Source organism: Lactuca virosa, chromosome 4 (genome assembly GCF_052849685.1).
Source record: "Lactuca virosa cultivar CGN04683 chromosome 4, Lactuca_virosa_CGN04683_v6, whole genome shotgun sequence".
NCBI lineage: Eukaryota > Viridiplantae > Streptophyta > Magnoliopsida > Asterales > Asteraceae > Lactuca > Lactuca virosa.
The window spans coordinates 12,836,242-12,856,111 of record NC_136429.1 but is presented as its reverse complement, the minus strand read 5'-3'; the positions used below and the strand labels follow the sequence as shown (position 1 = coordinate 12,856,111).

The following is a 19,870-nucleotide window of genomic DNA, read 5'->3' as shown; positions in this document are numbered from 1 at the left end:
TGTCGTGACTATTACATGGTCACGCCGTGACCTCATAAATGCTCAACCTGCAAAATAAGGCCATGTCACGACGTGACGGTACATACCTCACGCCGTGACCTACACAAAATGCAAAATACTAAGAATTTAGTACCTCGAGGATCCGAATGTTACAATATATATATATATATATATATATATATATATATATATATATATAATGGTTCTAAAAGGCGCATCATGACATTCTACGACACAAGACATGGTATAGCTATCTCGAAAATGTCCAAGCTGGGTTTTTTAAGCGTGACGACGCGTCCTAATGCGAAATGCCACACATTATTTTTAGTTTTTAGTTTTTTGTGTTGTTTTTTTGATCGAGAATGAAATAATTGAGTTGTAACACCCAAATTTTCAAAACAATTTTTCACATTTTATAAAACACGTTTTCATTCATAATCGTTATAAAAACACCATTGTATCACATAACATCATCTCCCAAGATCATAATAAAATCTCCCCGCGTGTGTACTGATCAAGCCGGCGCCTTCCCGCGATCCTCGCTGGTACCTGAGACACATAACACAACACTGTAAGCATAAATGCCTAGTGAGTTCCCCAAAATACCACACATAACACATATTAGCCACTCGAGGCTATAACTCTGTTTGACACTCTGGTCAAAGTGTCTCTGTGGGACCCCCCAGTCCCATAACTCTGTGGGCCCTCTGGCCCTAACTCTATGGGTCCTCTGACCCTAACTCTGTGGACCTTCCGGTCCTAACTCTGAAAACTCTGTAACATACATAGCATATAACACATAGAAATCACATCATGCAAAAGCATACACAATACTCTGTCTCATAGCTCTAATTACCACTCTAGGTAAAGTATAGTGAGAAGACTCACCTCGGTTAACTCGGTAAAGCTCGAACTCTGTAAAGTCGGGTCTAGCCTCCGCCTAATCATATGAAATAAACACTCTGAATCAATACATCTCCCAAGGCTAGACTATTCCTCCTCTTAGTACTCTCAGAAGGGTAAAAGACCATTTTACCCCTCTCATGGCTCAAAGACCCTAAAGTTGACCAAACCCTAAAAGTCAATAAAGGTCAACGGTCAAACTTTGACCCGACTCGCCGAGTGCACTTGGGCGACTCAGCGAGTCTACACGTGCCCACTATCTTTCTGATCTCGCATGACACGTCGAGTCTTTCCCCTTACTCGACGGGTGACACCTGGCATGAATCGCGGGGCCACCCCGACTCAACTCGCCGAGTCTGTTCATGGACTCGGCGAGTTCCGCCTTGAACTCCAGTCCTCTAATTCCCTCCGACTCACTGAGTCAACCCTATGCTCCACGAGTCGTCACAGATTGCGAGTCGCGGGGCTACCCGACTCTACTCGTCGAGTCCGTTCATGGACTCGGCGAGTTCATTCCATGCACATCCTCAAACAACTTCCTGAGGTCAGATCCAGTCCTCTAACCAATATATCTATCATTCCCAAACCCAATAACCACGTAAAGTTTCCATCTTGATGCACATACAACATCTATTTGATCATATATGATGATTTAGCCCCAAATATCATAACTCAAGGTCATAGCCTCCATTGTTATTCAAAAAGCTTAATGAATAAGGCTCTCTGGACCTCTATGGATCCAGATCCAAAGCCTCCTCATCATAAGGGACTATTTGGGCTTCAAATCTAAGCAACAAAGGGTCTAAGAAACCCTAAATCCATATGATCGTCATAAGAACAGAAGAGGAGTCGAATTACTACCTCAAATGTGAAGATCTTAGCTCCAAATCCACAGAATAGCAATCTCCTATGCTTCCTCTTGGCTAGTACCTCCTTCTTCTTGCTAAACAACACTCCCAAGGTCAAAAAAATGGCTTCCTTCCTCTCCCAAAACGCTCAAGCACTCTAGGGTTTCTCTCTATGACTGGTGACCTCAAATGGCGGCCATAAGGGCCTTTAAATAGTCCCCAAACCCGAGAAATTAGGGTTTCATTAAACAGCGTGGACTCGCTGAGTCCACGTATGGACTCGCCGAGTCCAGTCATTAACCAGGATGGAGATTCGCGACTCTACTCGGCGAGTCTGAGCGCCTACTCGCCGAGTCTCTCTCCAAAACTCAATAAAATACATAATTTAAGATACCTGGGAATCCGGATGTTACAATTCTCCCCCACTAGAATCAGACTTCGCCCTCGAAGTCTCACTCAACAAATAACTCTGGATACTGCTCGCGCATCTCTAACTCCGGCTCCCAGGTCATTTCAGAACCCTTCCGATGTTGCCACTGGACTTGAACCAATGGCACCTCCTTGTTTCTCAAAGTCTTGATCCTTCGATCCACAATCTCAACCGGTCTCTCAACATAATTCAGGCTCGCATCCACCTGAATTTCCTCTAACGGAACCACTGCCGACTCATCAACGATACACTTCCTCAACTGAGACACGTGGAAGGTATCGTGAATCTGGCTCAACTCCGTAGGTAGCTCCAAACGATACACTACCCTGCCCACCCTGGCAGTTACCCTGAAAGGACCAATATACCGAGGTCCCAACTTACCCCTCTTCCTGAATCGGATCACCCCCTTCCAAGGAGATACCTTCAGGAGTACTAAATCACCAACCTGGAACTCAAGCCCCGAGCGATGTCTGTCCGCATAACTCTTCTGGCGGCTCTGAGCGGTCAACAACCTCTGTCTGACCTGCTGAATCTACTCAGTCGTCTGAAGTACTATCTCTGTACTACCCATCACACGCTGCCCGAACTCACCCCAGCAAATAGGAGTCCGACACCTCCTCCCATACAACAGCTCAAAGGGTGGCATACCGATGCTCGAATGATGGCTGTTGTTATAGGAAAACTCAGCCAAGGGCAAGTATGTGTCCCAACTCCCTCCGAAATCCAACACACATGCCCGAAGCATGTCCTCGAGCGTCTGAATCGTCCGCTCACTCTGCCCATCTGTCTGGGGGTGGTATGCGGTACTAAAATGTAGCCTCGTACCCAACTCCTCATGAAACTTCTTCCAGAATCTGGAAGTGAAACGCACATCTCGATCTGAGACGATCGAGATCGGCACTCCATGCCGTGATACCACCTCCCTCACGTACAACTCTGCCAACCTCTCACTGATAGCAAGGAAGTGAGCGCTCTTCGTCAACCTGTCCACAATCACCCAAATTGCATCGACGCCCCTCGCAGTCCTTGGCAATTTGGTGATAAAATCCATGGTAATCTGTTCCCACTTCCACTCGGGAACCTCCAACGGCTGCAACTTACCATGCGGCCTCTGGTGCTCGGCCTTAACCCTGCGACAGGTCAAGCACCTCTCAACAACCCATGCTACATCCCTCTTCATACAGGGCCACCAATAATCTCTTCTCAGGTCCAAATACATCTTAGTGGCCCCCGGATGGATCGAAAACCTCGATCGGTGTGCCTCCTCCATCAATATGGTACGTGCCCCGCCCACAAATGGCACCCAGATCCGACCCTGGAAGGTCATAAGCCCTCTGCTATCGGTAACAAACTCCGATACATATCCGATAACCCGCTCTCTCTTGCGGTTCTCCGGTCTCACGACCTCAGCCTGGGCCCCTCGGATGGTGTCCAACACCGGAGTCATCACTGTCAATCTCATACAAACGTCCCGTATCGGGGCGCTCTCCGCCCTACGACTCAGGGCATCGGCTACAACGTTAGCCTTGCCCGGGTGGTACAGGATCTCACAATCGTAATCCTTTACCACGTCCAACCATCTCCTCTGGCGCATATTCAGGTTAGGTTGATCCATCAAGTACTTCAAGCTCTTGTGGTCCGTGTATATGGTACACCGAACCCCATACAGATAGTGACGCCAGATCTTGAGGGCGAACACTACAGCCCCCAACTCCAGATCGTGGGTGGGATACCTCGTCTCGTGAGGCTTCAGCTGCCTCGATGCGTATGCTATCACATGCCCTCTCTGCATCAGCACCGCTCCCAGCCCCGATATCGATGCGTCACAATACACCACAAAGTCCTCCATCCCCTCCGGAAGGGCTAACACTGGGGCTTCGCACAGTCTCTGGCGAAGTGTCTCGAAGGAGGCCTGCTGCTCTGGTCCCCATGAAAAAGCAACACCCTTCCGGGTCAACCTGGTGAGTGGCACGACGATCTTGGAGAAATCCCTGATAAATCTCCGATAATAGCCAGCCAACCCTAAGAAACTCCTGATCTCGGTGGGGGATCTCGGCACCTCCCAACTCATAACCGCCTCAATCTTGGCCGGGTCGACCAATATCCCATTCTGGTTAACGAGGTGCCCTAGGAACTGGACCTCTCGTAACCAGAAATCATACTTGGAGAATTTGGCATAAAGCCTCTCCGATCTCAAAACTCCAAGTAACTCTCTCAAATGCTCCTCATGCTGCTCTCTGGATCTCGAATACACCAGTATATCATCGATGAACACGATCACCGAACGGTCCAACATCGGTCTGCATACTCTGTTCATGAGATCCATGAACGCCGCCGGTGCATTGGTGAGCCCGAAAGGCATCACCACGAACTCGTAATGCCCGTAACGAGTCCTGAACGCTGTCTTCTGGATATCCTCATCTCGTACTCTCATCTGATGATATCCAGACCTCAAGTCGATCTTGGAAAACCAAGACGCTCCATGCAACTGATCGAATAAATCGTCGATCCTCGGTAAGGGGTAACGGTTCTTGACCGTCAGTTTGTTCAGCTCCCGGTAATCAATGCACATCCGGTGTGAACCATCCTTTTTCTTGACAAAAAGGATCGGCGCTCCCCACGGCGAGCTACTCGGCCGTATAAACCCCTTCCCCAGCAGCTCCTGCAGCTGCGAGGATAACTCCTGCATCTCTGGTGGCGCAAGGCGATAGGGCGCCTTGGCGATAGGCGCTGCCCCCGGAACCAAATCAATACGGAACTCTACCTGCCTCTCGGGAGGCACACCCGGCAACTCCTCGGGGAAAACATCTGGGAACTCGCGCACTATCGGGACCTCATCGATCGACCTCGGTCTCTCTGCATCTACTCTCGTATCCACCACATAAGCCACAAACCCACTACAGCCCTGCTGTAAACTCTGCCTCGCTCTAGCGGCCGAACAAAATGCTGACCCAGAACGGGAACCCTCGCCGTACACCATAAGTACTCCCCCACTGGGGTCTCGTATCGTCATCAACTGTCGCTCACAGTCAATCACAGCTCCGAAACGGCTCAACCAATTCATGCCCACTATGACACATACGTCCCCCATAGCAATCGGGACCAGATCTATCGGAAACTCGACACCGAAGATCTCGAGTACACATCCTCGAATCACATCAGTAGCATACACCGCTCGCTCGTCAGCTATGGAAACTCGTAGAGGTCGACTCAACGCCTCACGCTGGGTACTGATGTGCTGACTAAACGCTAGTGACACAAAAGACCGACTCGCACCCGAGTCAAATAACACCAAGGCAGGTACAGAACACACAAGAAATGTACCTACGCATATCACAGTATAAGCATAACACTACAAACTCAAAATAAACAGAGGAAAGAATACATACCAGCTACCACATTGGGTGCTGCGCGGACCTCCTCCGTTGTCAACTGGAAGGCTCTCCCGCGAGCCTTCGGTGCCTCAGCCTTCGCCGGCCGACTCTCTGTAGCTCGAACAGCAGCAGGAGCAGATCCCTGAGAAGCTCCCTGAGCTGACCCTCGTAACTGTGGACACTCGGCCTTCCGGTGTCCGGTCTGGTTGCAGTGAAACAGACTGCAAACCCCTTGGGGCAATCCTTGGCCATATGCCCCTCCTTGCCACATTTGTAGCAAGACCCTGCTCTGCACACTCCATCATGACTCTTGCCGCACTTGCCACAAGTGCGGCCCCTCTGGCTCCCTGATCTCGAATCGGCAGGCTTGGCCCGCTTGGCTGCCGGCTGAGACTGTGCCGGTCGCCGATCCCTCCCCTGAGACTCCGCCTCCTCCCTAGCCTGAGTCTCCAGCTCTATCTCCCTCTTCCGGGCATTTGCCTGAAGCTCGGAAAATGTCCGGTACGTCGAGTTCGCCACGAACTCTCGTATATCCCTCCTCAAAATGCTCAGATATCGGCTCATACGTGCCTGCTCGGAGGACACGTGCTCTGGGCAGAACATCGCCCGCTCATGGAACATCCTGGTGATCACTGTAACAGACTCTGTACCCTGCTTAAGGGTCAAAAACTCCTGGGCCAAACGCTCCCTCTCCACCTAGGGAACATACTCTTCTCGGAACATAGCAGTGAACCTCTCCCAGGTCACTGCAACAAGCTCAGTAGGCGAATAGTGCGCCGTCACAAACTTCCACCAGTCCTTCGCTCCCAAGTGAAGCTGGTTCAACGCGAACCGGACTCTCAAATGCTCTGGAGATGAGCAGGTAAAGAAACACCCCTCAATGTCTGATATCCACCTCATCGCTGCAATCGGGTCCTGGGTCCCATCAAACTCCGGTGGTTTTGTGTTGCTGAACTCACGAAACAGCAACGCATCACCACCCTGCGGCCTAGTCGCAGCTATAGCTGCAGTGGCCGCAGCAACCGCAGCCTCAGAAAGAGCAGCGTATCTCTCGTCAAATGTCTCTATCAGTGTGGTCTTGATAGACCCGAACATCTCTGGTATCTCTGCCCTGATGGCCGCAGCCACCTCCTCATGAATGATCCTACGGATCTCCTCATCACTAGTACCGCTGCTCTCTGGTGTGTGGCGTGTCCCAACCATGATGTCTCTGAAATACAACATAATAAATATCAGGGACTCGCTCGAGTATACTCGCACTCGATAACTCCACCCTACTTGCTCCTTAGTACCCAATGGATTCTTACTTAGGGTGCGCACTGCTCCGGTGTCTTCAGTAGTACGGGCCCTATACTACCGTCCACACCGCATCAGCATCCACTCTAAGTCCTCCTCCTTGGATCCCAAGTCCCAAGTACTCTACTCTCTTTAACCATATGCTACTCACTAGCAGCTCTCTCATAAACTCCTCGCTGCTATCTAAACACTCTCAAGTATCCCTAGCAGCAAAACTCCTAGACTAAGGCATCACATATCAGGCCACTCTAGTCCTAATAAGAATACCTAGTCTACTCTAGCATGCATAGCATAACTCATCATATATCATAACATAATATATCTCATAACACTAATTACAAGGGTATTTTGGGAAATCACCGTTCGGGCGCTGGCTGATCGTACACACGGCTCTGCTCTGTTTGTCTCAAAACTCTTTTTACTCTTTTATAAAGTTTTTAGTCATCAAAATTTCTCTCAAATCCTCAGTTTGAGTTCAGATACGCCCGAAGATGAATCCGAATCCCTCAAACCAAGGCTCTGATACCAACTTGTAACACCCAAATTTTCAAAACAATTTTTCACATTTTATAAAACACGTTTTCATTCATAATCGTTATAAAAACACCATTGTATCACATAACATCATCTCCCAAGATCATAATAAAATCTCCCCGCGTGTGTACTGATCAAGCCGGCGCCTTCCCGCGATCCTCGCTGGTACCTGAGACACATAACACAACACTGTAAGCATAAATGCCTAGTGAGTTCCCCAAAATACCACACATAACACATATTAGCCACTCGAGGCTATAACTCTGTTTGACACTCTGGTCAAAGTGTCTCTGTGGGACCCCCCAGTCCCATAACTCTGTGGGCCCTCTGGCCCTAACTCTATGGGTCCTCTGACCCTAACTCTGTGGACCTTCCGGTCCTAACTCTGAAAACTCTGTAACATACATAGCATATAACACATAGAAATCACATCATGCAAAAGCATACACAATACTCTGTCTCATAGCTCTAATTACCACTCTAGGTAAAGTATAGTGAGAAGACTCACCTCGGTTAACTCGGTAAAGCTCGAACTCTGTAAAGTCGGGTCTAGCCTCCGCCTAATCATATGAAATAAACACTCTGAATCAATACATCTCTCAAGGCTAGACTATTCCTCCTCTTAGTACTCTCAGAAGGGTAAAAGACCATTTTACCCCTCTCATGGCTCAAAGACCCTAAAGTTGACCAAACCCTAAAAGTCAATAAAGGTCAACGGTCAAACTTTGACCCGACTCGCCGAGTGCACTTGGGCGACTCGGCGAGTCTACACGTGCCCACTATCTTTCTGATCTCGCATGACACGTCGAGTCTTTCCCCTTACTCGACGGGTGACACCTGACATGAATCGCGGGGCCACCCCGACTCAACTCGCCGAGTCTGTTCATGGACTCGGCGAGTTCCGCCTTGAACTCCAGTGCTCTAATTCCCTCCGACTCACTGAGTCAACCCTATGCTCCACGAGTCGTCACAGATTGCGAGTCGCGGGGCTACCCGACTCTACTCGTCGAGTCCGTTCATGGACTCGGCGAGTTCATTCCATGCACATCCTCAAACAACTTCCTGAGGTCAGATCCAGTCCTCTAACCAATAGATCTATCATTCCCAAACCCAATAACCACGTAAAGTTTCCATCTTGATGCACATACAACATCTATTTGATCATATATGATGATTTAGCCCCAAATATCATAACTCAAGGTCATAGCCTCCATTGTTATTCAAAAAGCTTAATGAACAAGGCTCTCTGGACCTCTATGGATCCAGATCCAAAGCCTCCTCATCATAAGGGACTATTTGGGCTTCAAATCTAAGCAACAAAGGGTCTAAGAAACCCTAAATCCATATGATCGTCATAAGAACAGAAGGGGAGTCGAATTACTACCTCAAATGTGAAGATCTTAGCTCCAAATCCACAGAATAGCAATCTCCTATGCTTCCTCTTGGCTAGTACCTCCTTCTTCTTGCTAAACAACACTCCCAAGGTCAAAAAAATGGCTTCCTTCCTCTCCCAAAACGCTCAAGCACTCTAGGGTTTCTCTCTATGACTGGTGACCTCAAATGGCGGCCATAAGGGCCTTTAAATAGTCCCCAAACCCGATAAATTAGGGTTTCATTAAACAGCGTGGACTCGCCGAGTCCAGTCATTAACCCGGATGGAGATTCGCGACTCTACTCGGCGAGTCTGAGCGCCTACTCGCCGAGTCTCTCTCCAAAACTCAATAAAATACATAATTTAAGATACATGGGAATCCGGATGTTACATGAGTTTTGTTAACTTTTCCATATTAAGGTGCTGTTTGTTTTTTCTGAGACAAAATGTCTGCAGTCTGCGGACCATATCTGCAGACCTCTGCAGTAGAAGAGGTGGACCAAACGTCTGCAGTCTGAAAGAAGAAGACTGTTTGTTTTTTAACATCTGCAGACTGCTAAAATAAACTAAAATCTAATTAAACCATTTTTTTTTAAACTTAAAAAAAAATTTCAATAACTTTATGACTTTATTATAGATAATTAACAAATATAGATCGACTTTTATGTATTATTGTATAAAAAATGAAAATAAAATGGTACAAATTAACGTATATATTTGATAAAAACCAACAAACTTTGGTCTTAAAGATATACCTAAACATTGTAATTAAGGATAAAAGAATTTAACACCTAAAATGGATGGAAATAAACTTTGATTTTAAATGAAATTTTCATTTTAAATTTTCAATTAAATCAATTAAAAACTGGCCATAAATATTTATCGCAAGAAACGAATGATATTGCAATAAATAATGTTTTATAAAATTTGGCACAAAAAATATAGGACAATATTTCGTTTTTTTTTCATATCTATATAAACAGCTCTAACGACCATTATTGTAATTAAATTTTTATTTGTAAATTTGTCACAAAAGTTATGATTGTGTCGTCAAACCTTTTTTCTTTAAGTATTGTAACTTTTTTTTCCAAATTATTTATCATAGATAAAGTTGGAATAAATCTAAGTTAAAAAAAAAAAACTAAGATATATGTGTTTTTCAGGCTATAAGATGTCTGAAGATGTTTGAAGACTCTGTCTGCGCCAAGAATAGGACGCACATACCATTTTAGGTCTACAGTCTTCAAAAAAAACAAACAGTCTGCGAAGTCTAATGTCTGCGCGTGGTCTGCACGTGCAGACAGAAGAAGCCAAAAAGATCTGCAGAAAAAAATAAACAACACCTAATTGTTGATATAACAATTTTAAAAACTTGATATAATTCTATAATCATGTGATTTATATTTTTTAATGTATACAAATTTGTCACTTCTTGAAAAACACAATGACTCATCATGGCTTGAAGCTTGATGTTGCCATCCCGCAACGCTTCACGCTATCGAAACAACTACAAATATTGAGGACATGTTGACTCTAAGGGCAGAGGAGTGGAAGAACCTTGAGAATAAAAGGAAACCGAAGGATTCATATGGATCCCACAAGAAGACTCATTTTATGAAAAACGATAATATCATAGGCTAAGTTGTGTGATAAATGTAAGAAGAATCAACCGAGAGCATGTGATGTAAGGGTGTGTTGCGATTGCGGGGATGCTGGGAATATGAAAAACCAATGTCCAAGCGTGGACCAAAGGGCTATAATTTCCAAGAAGTGGTATACATCAATGCAAATTGCCCGAATTAAAATTATCAACCAAAAATGAACCATATGATTGCCGAGGAGAAAAATAAGACCGTTGATGGAACCAAATAATCAGGAAATGGAGTTTCTAGTATAGTTTTTTCTTTTATATTGTAGGGTTTAAATGAAAACAATTTATTTATTTTCGTAAGACGTGTTTACAATTTATTCATTGATTATATTTAAGTTAATATGGTGCTCAAAAAAATTTCATTATGTGTGAATCATAGATTATTCAAAGTTATCTTGACCGAGTAACTTTGAGATTCTCATGACATAATCCTTTTAAGAAGGAGATAATTATAATACCCGCAATTATCGTCTAGGAGCTTAAGTATTTAAAAAGAATTAGAAAGAGAGTTAATTGAGTTAAATAATATAAAACAATTAATTAATTTTTGGATTTATTTGATAAAATTAAGAGGGTATATATATAATTCCAAGGAATGAAATTGCCTAGTCCGAAAGTACCTAGAATTAATGAAAATCAGGATACGGGTAGGAAATGTGAAATTGCAGAGTCCAGGGACCAAACCTTATAGCTCGGTAGTATTCCTCATCCTTTAAGTCTTATTTATTCGGTTTAAGGCCTTGTACACCAAAAAGGCGTGATCCCCAAGTTAAAAAACGAAATTTCCTAAATTAAAGTATTATTACCCTCCGTATAATGCACCCACCGTCTTTCCTGCTCTTACATATTCCAGAAGAGTTCGAAGTTCAGAATTGAAACATCGTTCAACTTTCAGGTACGTCCTTATGAAGTCGCTTTGATTCGCATTATGACATACACCCACAAACTCTCGATTTAATCACGTATGAATATGCGTATTTCTACGTATTTAACCTAGTACACTCTGGATGAAAGCCAGAAATCAATCCTAGAACTCTTTCCTATCATTCATTTGCTTGTTAAAGTCGTTCCAAACCGTTACACTTGGTGTTTTTGTCAAAAACCTTCATATATATTATTCGTAATTATGTACACATACGGTTTTATTAGGTGAGTTATACTAAATTCCAGCCTTTGTTACACTTGGTCTTTCCTATCTATTGCAATGTTAGCCTTGACTAGGGGTGTTCTTTTGGATGGATCGGTTTGATCCGATCCAAGTGAATCCAAATTGATTTCGGTTTTCAAAACATGGATCCGAATAGTCCAAACTAAATTCAAATCTGATCCGATCCGATCCAATTACAATTCGGTTGGATCGGTTTTATAATTCGGTTTTCAAAAACCAAAACATTTTAAAACGACATATAATTATAATATTACCTAACTTTACACAAGAAGCAAAAACAAACTATTTAGAAGCAAAAACAAACTATTTAGTTGTGATTTGAAATTTATAAAAAAAACTAATAAGAAGATATATTATAGTTAAATATTTTATAGATAAAAAACTTTTGAGAGAACATGCGTATCAATGTTTTTTCTATTGTGTGAAATATTTTGAATCTATTTGAAAAAATAAATTACAAAATTAATAAATAACTATAGATATATATTAAAAATAAATAAATAATAAATGTTTATTCAGTTTTTCTGGATTATTCGGTTCTTCTTTTATAAACCAAACCAATCCGAAATCCAAAATAATAATTCGGTTTTGTTGAAAACTAATCAAAAAATCCGAATATCCGAACCAAATAGTCCAATCCAAATAATCCAATTGGATAATTCGGTTTTATCCGAATAGTGAACAACCCTAGCCTTGACTAATTAGTCTTCATTAAACAACTTGTAATCGTTTGTTTGTTTGTTTTTTTTTTTTTTTTTTTTTTTAACATCGGTTTTATGCATTGTTCATTTGGTCCTAATTAGTCTTCATTAAACAACTTTGGGATTTTTCACTATTAAATACACAGTTTGTTTTATTATTGAATGTAAACTGGTTTTGAAAATAACCAAAAAGATGTCACATTACATTTCATTTTGGTTGATATAAACTTAATGACCAAATTGGTAAATGATCTTTAACTATTGGATTTTGAATATTGGATTTTGATGTAAATGATCATATCATAAAATATTGGATTTTGAATATTTATTATATATGATATTTCTTTTATGAAGTAGCTTTTGCTAAATACAATTTTTTTGAATTTGTTTTATCATTATAAATAATCATGTTATTTTTATTGAAAAATAATGTTAACGGAAAAAATAAAACAAAAATAGAAAACCATGACCAAAATAAAAATAAAAAACCATTATCCTCTCGGCCTCTTATAAGATGTTAATGACAAGGACCAATGATCAACCAATCTTATATCATACATAATTATTTTATGAGAAATATTAAGAAAATTCGTATTTTATACCATGATTTTTTAAGTTATTTTAAATTATCAAATAATCACTAACCTATTTAAAGTTTATTTAATTTATTATATAAACGAAAAACTATTTTTGAAGTTAGTTTTCATTTTTCAATGCATAAACATCATTTAATTTTTCCTTTTAACTAAATTTCCTATTTGATATTTGTGTTATTTTGATAAAAACATGTTTAATAAAAATAAAAAAACAATAAAATTTATATAATAATTACTAAATATATCTTTCTATACTCATAATATTGAATAATACTACACTTTTATGATGAAAAACAAACAAACAACAAGACGCCTTAGCTATTTCTGAATAATAAAAATATTTAAAAAAAATAATAATTATCGATTTTGGGTTATAAGAATATTATGCATGCTTGAGCTCTATTAATGAACTCCATAACATTTAATTGAATGAAAATAAACTAAAAATATCAAATATGAATGTTATAAACATGTATTGAATGTTGATTATCTATTTAACCTATGCATGTTTTTTATTGATTTGTTATTTTACAAATATTATATATAATAATAATAATAATAATAATAATAATAATAATAATAATTAAAGGGTTAAAATAAGAATGTTATTAAATTGAGAAGATTATATATAATACTATAATAGATTAATAAGCGATTGAATAATATTAGATGATAATTAGATGTTAATAATATTAGATGAATTAGATGACAACAAAGTAAATTATCTACTTTATCAATATTTAGTATTGATAATTTTTATGTTTTTATTTTTGTTATTGAGAGCATTTTGAATGATAGTATTATTTATTTATTTATTTATTTATTTTTTTTAACTTTTAAAATTTGAACAAGTTTTTGATATGCTTTTTAGTTTTTACTATTTGAATTGTGAGTTTTTTCAATATTCTCTAACATTTTAATATTTTAATTATTTCATCAAATTTGGTTATTACATTTAATAAAATTTTTATTTTATACTTTAGTTTTGTTTAGATATTAAATAGTTAACAATTTTTTCATTAGTTAACCCGTTTAATTTAACATACAAAACAAAATGAATGTATTTTACAAAAATAAATAATGTATAATTTTCAAAACTTGAAAACAAATCCGATATAATTATTTTAATATTTTTTGCTTTGTTGTTTTTGTTACGGCTGCATAAGTTTTTGTCGTCTTTTTTTTTTTGTAATCATATGCGAAAATTTTATCATCTTTTATATATATTTTTAAAAAGTTCATAATTTAATATATTTTTTAATATCAAGTAATATTTTATTCAGGAAATATGACATACAACTGAAAAATAACTAATTTTCTCGGGCTAAGAATTTCTAAATTTGGATAAAAAATAGTAAAATACTCTAAAATGGACCTCTAAATTTGGGCTGTCTCATTCAACGGCCCGTCACAAGAGTATACCCAAATGACCCAATCAGTTAACGACTCATTGAAGAACAATACGATAGCGTTTAGCAAAGAAACTAGAAGAACTGAGTAGACCCTAAAAACCTTTAACCGGCGTTGAAGAAGACAACTAATGCTATGTTCCCAATTCCTTAGGCGATTCTCCCTTCATTGCCGCCGTTCGCCGTTGTGTACCACCGTTCCTCGTCACTTGTACGCCACGTCCCCATCTCCATCAGCACTGATGGGAAAGGCTGCAAACTCCGCTCCAAAGTCTTCGGTATCAATTACCAAGGACGATGCTTATCTTCAATCAGTTATCCCCAAACGAATCGAACTTTTTGAGTCCATCAAAGCTCAACAGATTGCTCATCGCCAGTCTATTTCCGGCGACCCAATCAAGTAAGTTTCGAATTCAATAAACATATTGTCGAACAGCTGGTGTGCTTAAGCTGAAATAACTGGACTGAGTGCTTGTTACTGGTTTCCGTTCTTTTACTTTTTAGGGTTACTTTACCGGATGGGACTGTGAAGGAGGGGAAGAAATGGGAAACAACTCCTTTCGATATAGCCAAGGAGGTATCCAAGAGCTTAGCGTCAAATGCTTTGATTTCTCAGGTGGATGGAGTACTTTGGGACATGTCAAGGCCCTTGGAAGGTGATTGTCAGCTCAAAATATTCACTTTTGATAGTGATGAGGGTCGTGACACATTTTGGCATTCAAGTGCTCATATTCTTGGCCAGGTACTGAACTAAAGATGAATCTGTTTTATGGGGAATGATTTCTGTGTATAACGTGGATGCTGAATTCACTTGTATAACATTGTTTTGAGCTCATTGCAGGCCCTTGAAATGACATATGGATGCAAATTGTGTATTGGGCCATGTACTACAAGAGGAGAGGTATCCTTCTAGTTCCTCATTTGATTGATCAAGTAAATCTGTCTGATATTTTTGATGCAAATTTTGTAGTAACAACAGGCTTCTTTCTCATGTTGTAACAGGGTTTCTACTATGATGGTTTCTATGGTGAACTGGGATTAAATGATGATCACTTTGACCAAATTGTTTCTGGAGCAAAGAAAGCTGTTGCTGTAATTTACATTTCCTTCTCATATAAGTTCATGAGTAGGCATATTTTTGGGTATGAGATTTAGAAAAATATCTGCATCTTTATTATGTTTTCATGTTTATTTTGCAGGAAAAACAACCTTTTGAGCGAATTGAAGTGTCACGAAAGCAGGCTCTTGAAATGTTTTCTGATAATAAGTTTAAGGTAAACTTTCTTATCTGACATGCCATATTTTCCATGGATTTGTATGTGTAACACATGTTAATTGATTATAATATTATTATTATTATTATTCTTATTCTTATCAGGTTGAAATTATTAGTGATCTACCTGAAGACAAGACTATCACAGTTTACAGATGTGGCCCGTTGGTTGATTTGTGTCGTGGGCCCCATATACCAAATACCGCATTTGTCAAAGCAATTGCTTGCTTAAAGGTAAAGTTTTTTATTTTATAAAGTGACATTAAATATGTTTATATATTTGCTTTACTCATTTATATATTCTTTTAATAAATAATATTAGGCTTCAGCAGCTTACTGGAGGGGGAACAAGGATCGTGAAAGCTTACAAAGAGTCTATGGGATATCTTATCCTGACCAAAAACGTCTCAAGGTAAATTTCTTTTCATTTACCCTTTTCTTTTCTTTTTTGTTATTATTATTATTTTTATAATGGCTTTGTTATATTTATACAGGAATACATTGCCCTGCTGGAGGAAGCCAAAAAGTATGACCACAGAGAACTGGGCAAAAAACAAGAACTTTTCTTTTTCCATCCACTTAGGTAAAGTTTCATAGATAACAATATAATCTATAGTTTATACATACATTGTAAGTAAATGTTTTTATTTTTTATTTTTCAGCCCAGGGAGTTGTTTCTTCCTTCCCCATGGTACTCGAATAACAAAAAAATTAATCGCATTTATACAAACAGAGTATGAAAAAAGAGGTTATTCAGAGGTAATTTATATATATATTTTTAAATTCATGTTGTAGTATTTCACATATAAATAATTAATGTAACATTAACATTGTTTTTTCAGGTTACCACACCAAATATGTTCAACATGCAACTATGGGAAACTTCAGGCCATGCTGCCAACTACAAAGAGAACATGTTTGTATTTGATGTAAGTCATGACTTTTCTTAATAATATATATATATATATATATATATATATATATATATATTTTTTTTTCTCAATGTAGTTTAAAGTTGTTATATATATATATATATATATATATATATATATATATATTTTTTTTTTCTCAATGTAGTTTAAAGTTGTTACATTACATTGATTTTAATGCACAGATTGAAAAGCAAGAATTTGGGCTTAAGCCAATGAATTGTCCAGGACATTGCTTGATATTTGATAACAGAGTTCGTTCGTACAGAGGTCAGCCTTCTTACTTAAATATATATATTATATAAAAATATATCTATTTTTTTTATTAACATTAATAAAGCATTTGAATTTTATAGAACTTCCACTTCGCATAGCTGACTTTGGAGTATTGCATCGCAATGAAGCCAGTGGTGCGTTGACTGGTTTGACCCGTGTTCGAAGATTTCAGCAAGTAAAATCTTATCTGCTTTTTGGATCTTTGATTTATAATTGATATATTTTGTGACAATGTCGTGTTTGTTTTTTTTTTCTTTTTTTCAGGATGATGCTCATATTTTTTGTAGAGAATCACAGGCGAGATTAAATTTATTTTTGCATCTAAACTTGTTGTTTTCCTGACATGTTTTGTTGATTTTATACAGATAAAAGATGAAGTGAAGAGTGTTTTGGAGTTCATCAATTACGCATATGATATATTTGGTTTCACTTTCGAACTGAAGCTATCAACAGTATGTCCGTCCACCTTCTTATCAATTACCAGTATGTCTATTTCCTTTCTAAAATGAATGAAGACAAAATGACGATTTTACCCTTACAGAGGCCAGAGAAGTATCTTGGAGATATAGAAACATGGGAAAAAGCCGAAACCGCCCTTGCGGATGCATTGAATGAATTCGGGAAGCCATGGCAGATCAACGAAGCTGACGGGGCATTTTACGGGCCGAAAATCGATATATCCGTTTCTGATGCCATGAAAAGAAAATTTCAGTGTGCCACACTACAGGTTATTTTTATTTATTATTCCGCCAAGGAAGGGTATTTTGGTCATTTTGTTTTAACATTATTTTATTTATAAACAGCTGGACTTCCAACTCCCTCAACGTTTCAATCTATCGTATTCGGCTGAAGATGAAAGTAAAAGGGAAAGACCAGTTATGATACACAGAGCTATTTTAGGAAGTGTGGAACGAATGTTTGCTATACTTTTGGAACATTATAAAGGAAAATGGCCTTTTTGGCTTAGTCCACGTCAAGCAATTGTTTGCCCTGTCTCTGATAAGTCACAAGCCTATGGTCAACAGGTACCTACTCTACACTACTCTACTATATAATACAATATAATGTTTTATTTATTTTTCAAATTTTCTTTGGCAGGTTATGGACCAGATTCATGAAGCTGGTTATTATGTTGACATTGATAAATCTGATAGAACAATCCAGAAAAAGGTATTGGTTTATTTGTTTTTAATAAGAAAAATAAGTAAAAGTAGACTGCTGACTATAATTGTTTTGTGTTGTAGGTAAGGGAAGCTCAGTTGGCGCAGTATAACTACATACTGGTTGTTGGTGAAGAGGAAGTCAACACTGGAAAGGTACAACACATCTTTTTTTGACAATTGCTAATGGACAAAGGGCAAAGATGTAATTTGGAACGATACAAAGAAAGGGCAAAGATGTGAAATTTGAATTGTTGTGTATTTGCAGGTAAGTGTGCGAGTGAGAGACAAGCAGGAACATTCGGTGAAAACCATTCCTGATCTTCTTCAACATTTCAAGGAAGAAGTTGCAGCTTTTCATTAGGGGTAATGCAATATTTATGGATGTTGAATGCTAGTTTTTCATTTTTGCATGGATAGAAGAAGAAGCATATGATATGATCTTTTGATTTGATATGGTTTTTCCAATATGTTAAAAAGTTTTGTATGGAAGTGTGGTTTGATTTTTGATGATTTGCAGGAATTTGCTTAATTTATTAACTAGTTTCTGACAGTTATAACTGTGTCACCTGTTTTCGGCCTAAAATTGGGCTTTTATGACCTATTTTTAGGATTTCCAAATATCTGAAACTGAAAATACAGTTAATTTTAGTACCCAATCAGTGTCTTCATGAAATCAAAATTTATCTAATCTGAAAATTCTGATAAGCACCAGAGTTTACTAATTTATAGCAAGGGTCAAAAAGGACAATTGGGAAATTCCTTCTTGTTATGTTGGTATTTGGCCAAGGGGTATTTTAGTCTTTTATTTTACCTTTTGTCGTGTCTCCTATGGTAGTAGTATAAGTAGTGCTTTTGTTTTAGGAAGTGAGTAGCTAAGAATTGATTAGTAAAGAACTTTGTGCTTCTTTGGAGAGTCCATTCCTCTCGAATGAATGGGATTATCATCTTAATATTATCATTGTCCGATTATCAGTTCAAGAATGTATCAAGGTCTATCAAATTCTTGAATGGTTTGTCACCTTTATCTACTTCTGTTGTGTGACCTTTGTTCCAATATATTGCTCTGCATTTCTTTCTAGAAAGCTAAACTATCAAGATGTTTAAATTCCTTGACACCAGATGCCTTTTATAAAGTTTGATGCCATATGATTTCCTAATTCATTAGTTGGGACTTGGGGTACAAGTTTATTGTCATTTACTAAAATCATATCTTAAAGTACTATAAAGTTAGATATACACATTCCCTCCCTCGTATGATCAAACTAGAGCTTCTAGCCTAGCGGTATCACTATCAAGTGTTGCTCTTTCTTCTTGAGGTCAAAGGTTCAAGTTTTGTCAAGAACATTTGTGAAATTAGGAGTAGTTTTGGAGATGGGATTTGTCATTCAAAAAAAAAAAAAAAAACTATTATATTATTTGGTTGTCAATAGCTTTTAAAAAGTTTTTATTGAAAATCAACATTTGATTTTCAACAAATCCTGGTTTGGTTTGGGATATATTCAAATTGACGGCAATGTTTGAAAATGAGGGTGCTACGCGACTCAACATTTATATTAGAATTTAGGGCGGCAACACAAGTAAAGCCAAAGGTCATTCCCAAAAATATTTTAAATTTTTTTTGTTTCATAAGAGTAACCATGTGAAAAAAAAAGACATGCAATTTTTTGACATATTGTAATCGGATAAATTTTCAGTCATTAAAAAAATAAGAAAAATACCCAATAATAACGTGGCATAAGCTTGGCCATAATGTGGTGGCCAACTGTCTTAACTTCTGCCCGTTGATTTTTTGACCAGTTTTATTTTTATCAAATTTGGGTAGAATTGAGTATTTAGCTAAGAGATAATCTTTGTTTGACTTTAGGTTGTTTATGTTGTTGAGACTACTGTGGAGCTTTTGCTGTTTACCTCAAGGGAGTCTTCTTACTATATTATCTATGTCATAGT

General features: G+C 38.7%; 1 protein-coding gene and 2 long non-coding RNA genes across 3 annotated transcripts; 1 reads left to right on the top strand and 2 right to left on the bottom strand.

Moving 5' to 3' along the window:
• Positions 1-390: 390 nt before the first annotated feature.
• On the bottom strand, positions 391-1,999 carry LOC145168548 (uncharacterized). Its single transcript, XR_013741921.1, has 3 exons — positions 1,765-1,999; positions 889-940; positions 391-549 (listed from the first exon to the last, which is right to left on the bottom strand). It is a non-coding gene; the product is annotated as an uncharacterized LOC145168548 (long non-coding RNA).
• A 4,681-nt stretch (positions 2,000-6,680) lies between these two features.
• Positions 6,681-8,975, bottom strand: LOC145109935 (uncharacterized). The gene is made up of 3 exons (XR_013709343.1): positions 8,770-8,975; positions 7,894-7,945; positions 6,681-6,765 (listed from the first exon to the last, which is right to left on the bottom strand). It is a non-coding gene; the product is annotated as an uncharacterized LOC145109935 (long non-coding RNA).
• Positions 8,976-14,357: 5,382 nt separating this feature from the next.
• LOC145169356 (Threonyl-tRNA synthetase) lies at positions 14,358-18,473 on the top strand. The gene is made up of 19 exons (XM_079087936.1): positions 14,358-14,682; positions 14,787-15,024; positions 15,124-15,183; positions 15,285-15,374; positions 15,482-15,556; positions 15,661-15,789; positions 15,878-15,967; positions 16,050-16,138; positions 16,218-16,314; positions 16,398-16,484; positions 16,670-16,754; positions 16,841-16,935; positions 17,025-17,057; positions 17,126-17,212; positions 17,302-17,487; positions 17,564-17,785; positions 17,859-17,930; positions 18,005-18,076; positions 18,189-18,473. The coding sequence occupies exons 1-19, from the start codon at positions 14,414-14,416 to the stop codon at positions 18,282-18,284; spliced, it is 2,172 nt and encodes a 723-aa protein (XP_078944062.1). The 5' UTR covers positions 14,358-14,413; the 3' UTR covers positions 18,285-18,473.
• Positions 18,474-19,870: the final 1,397 nt, after the last annotated feature.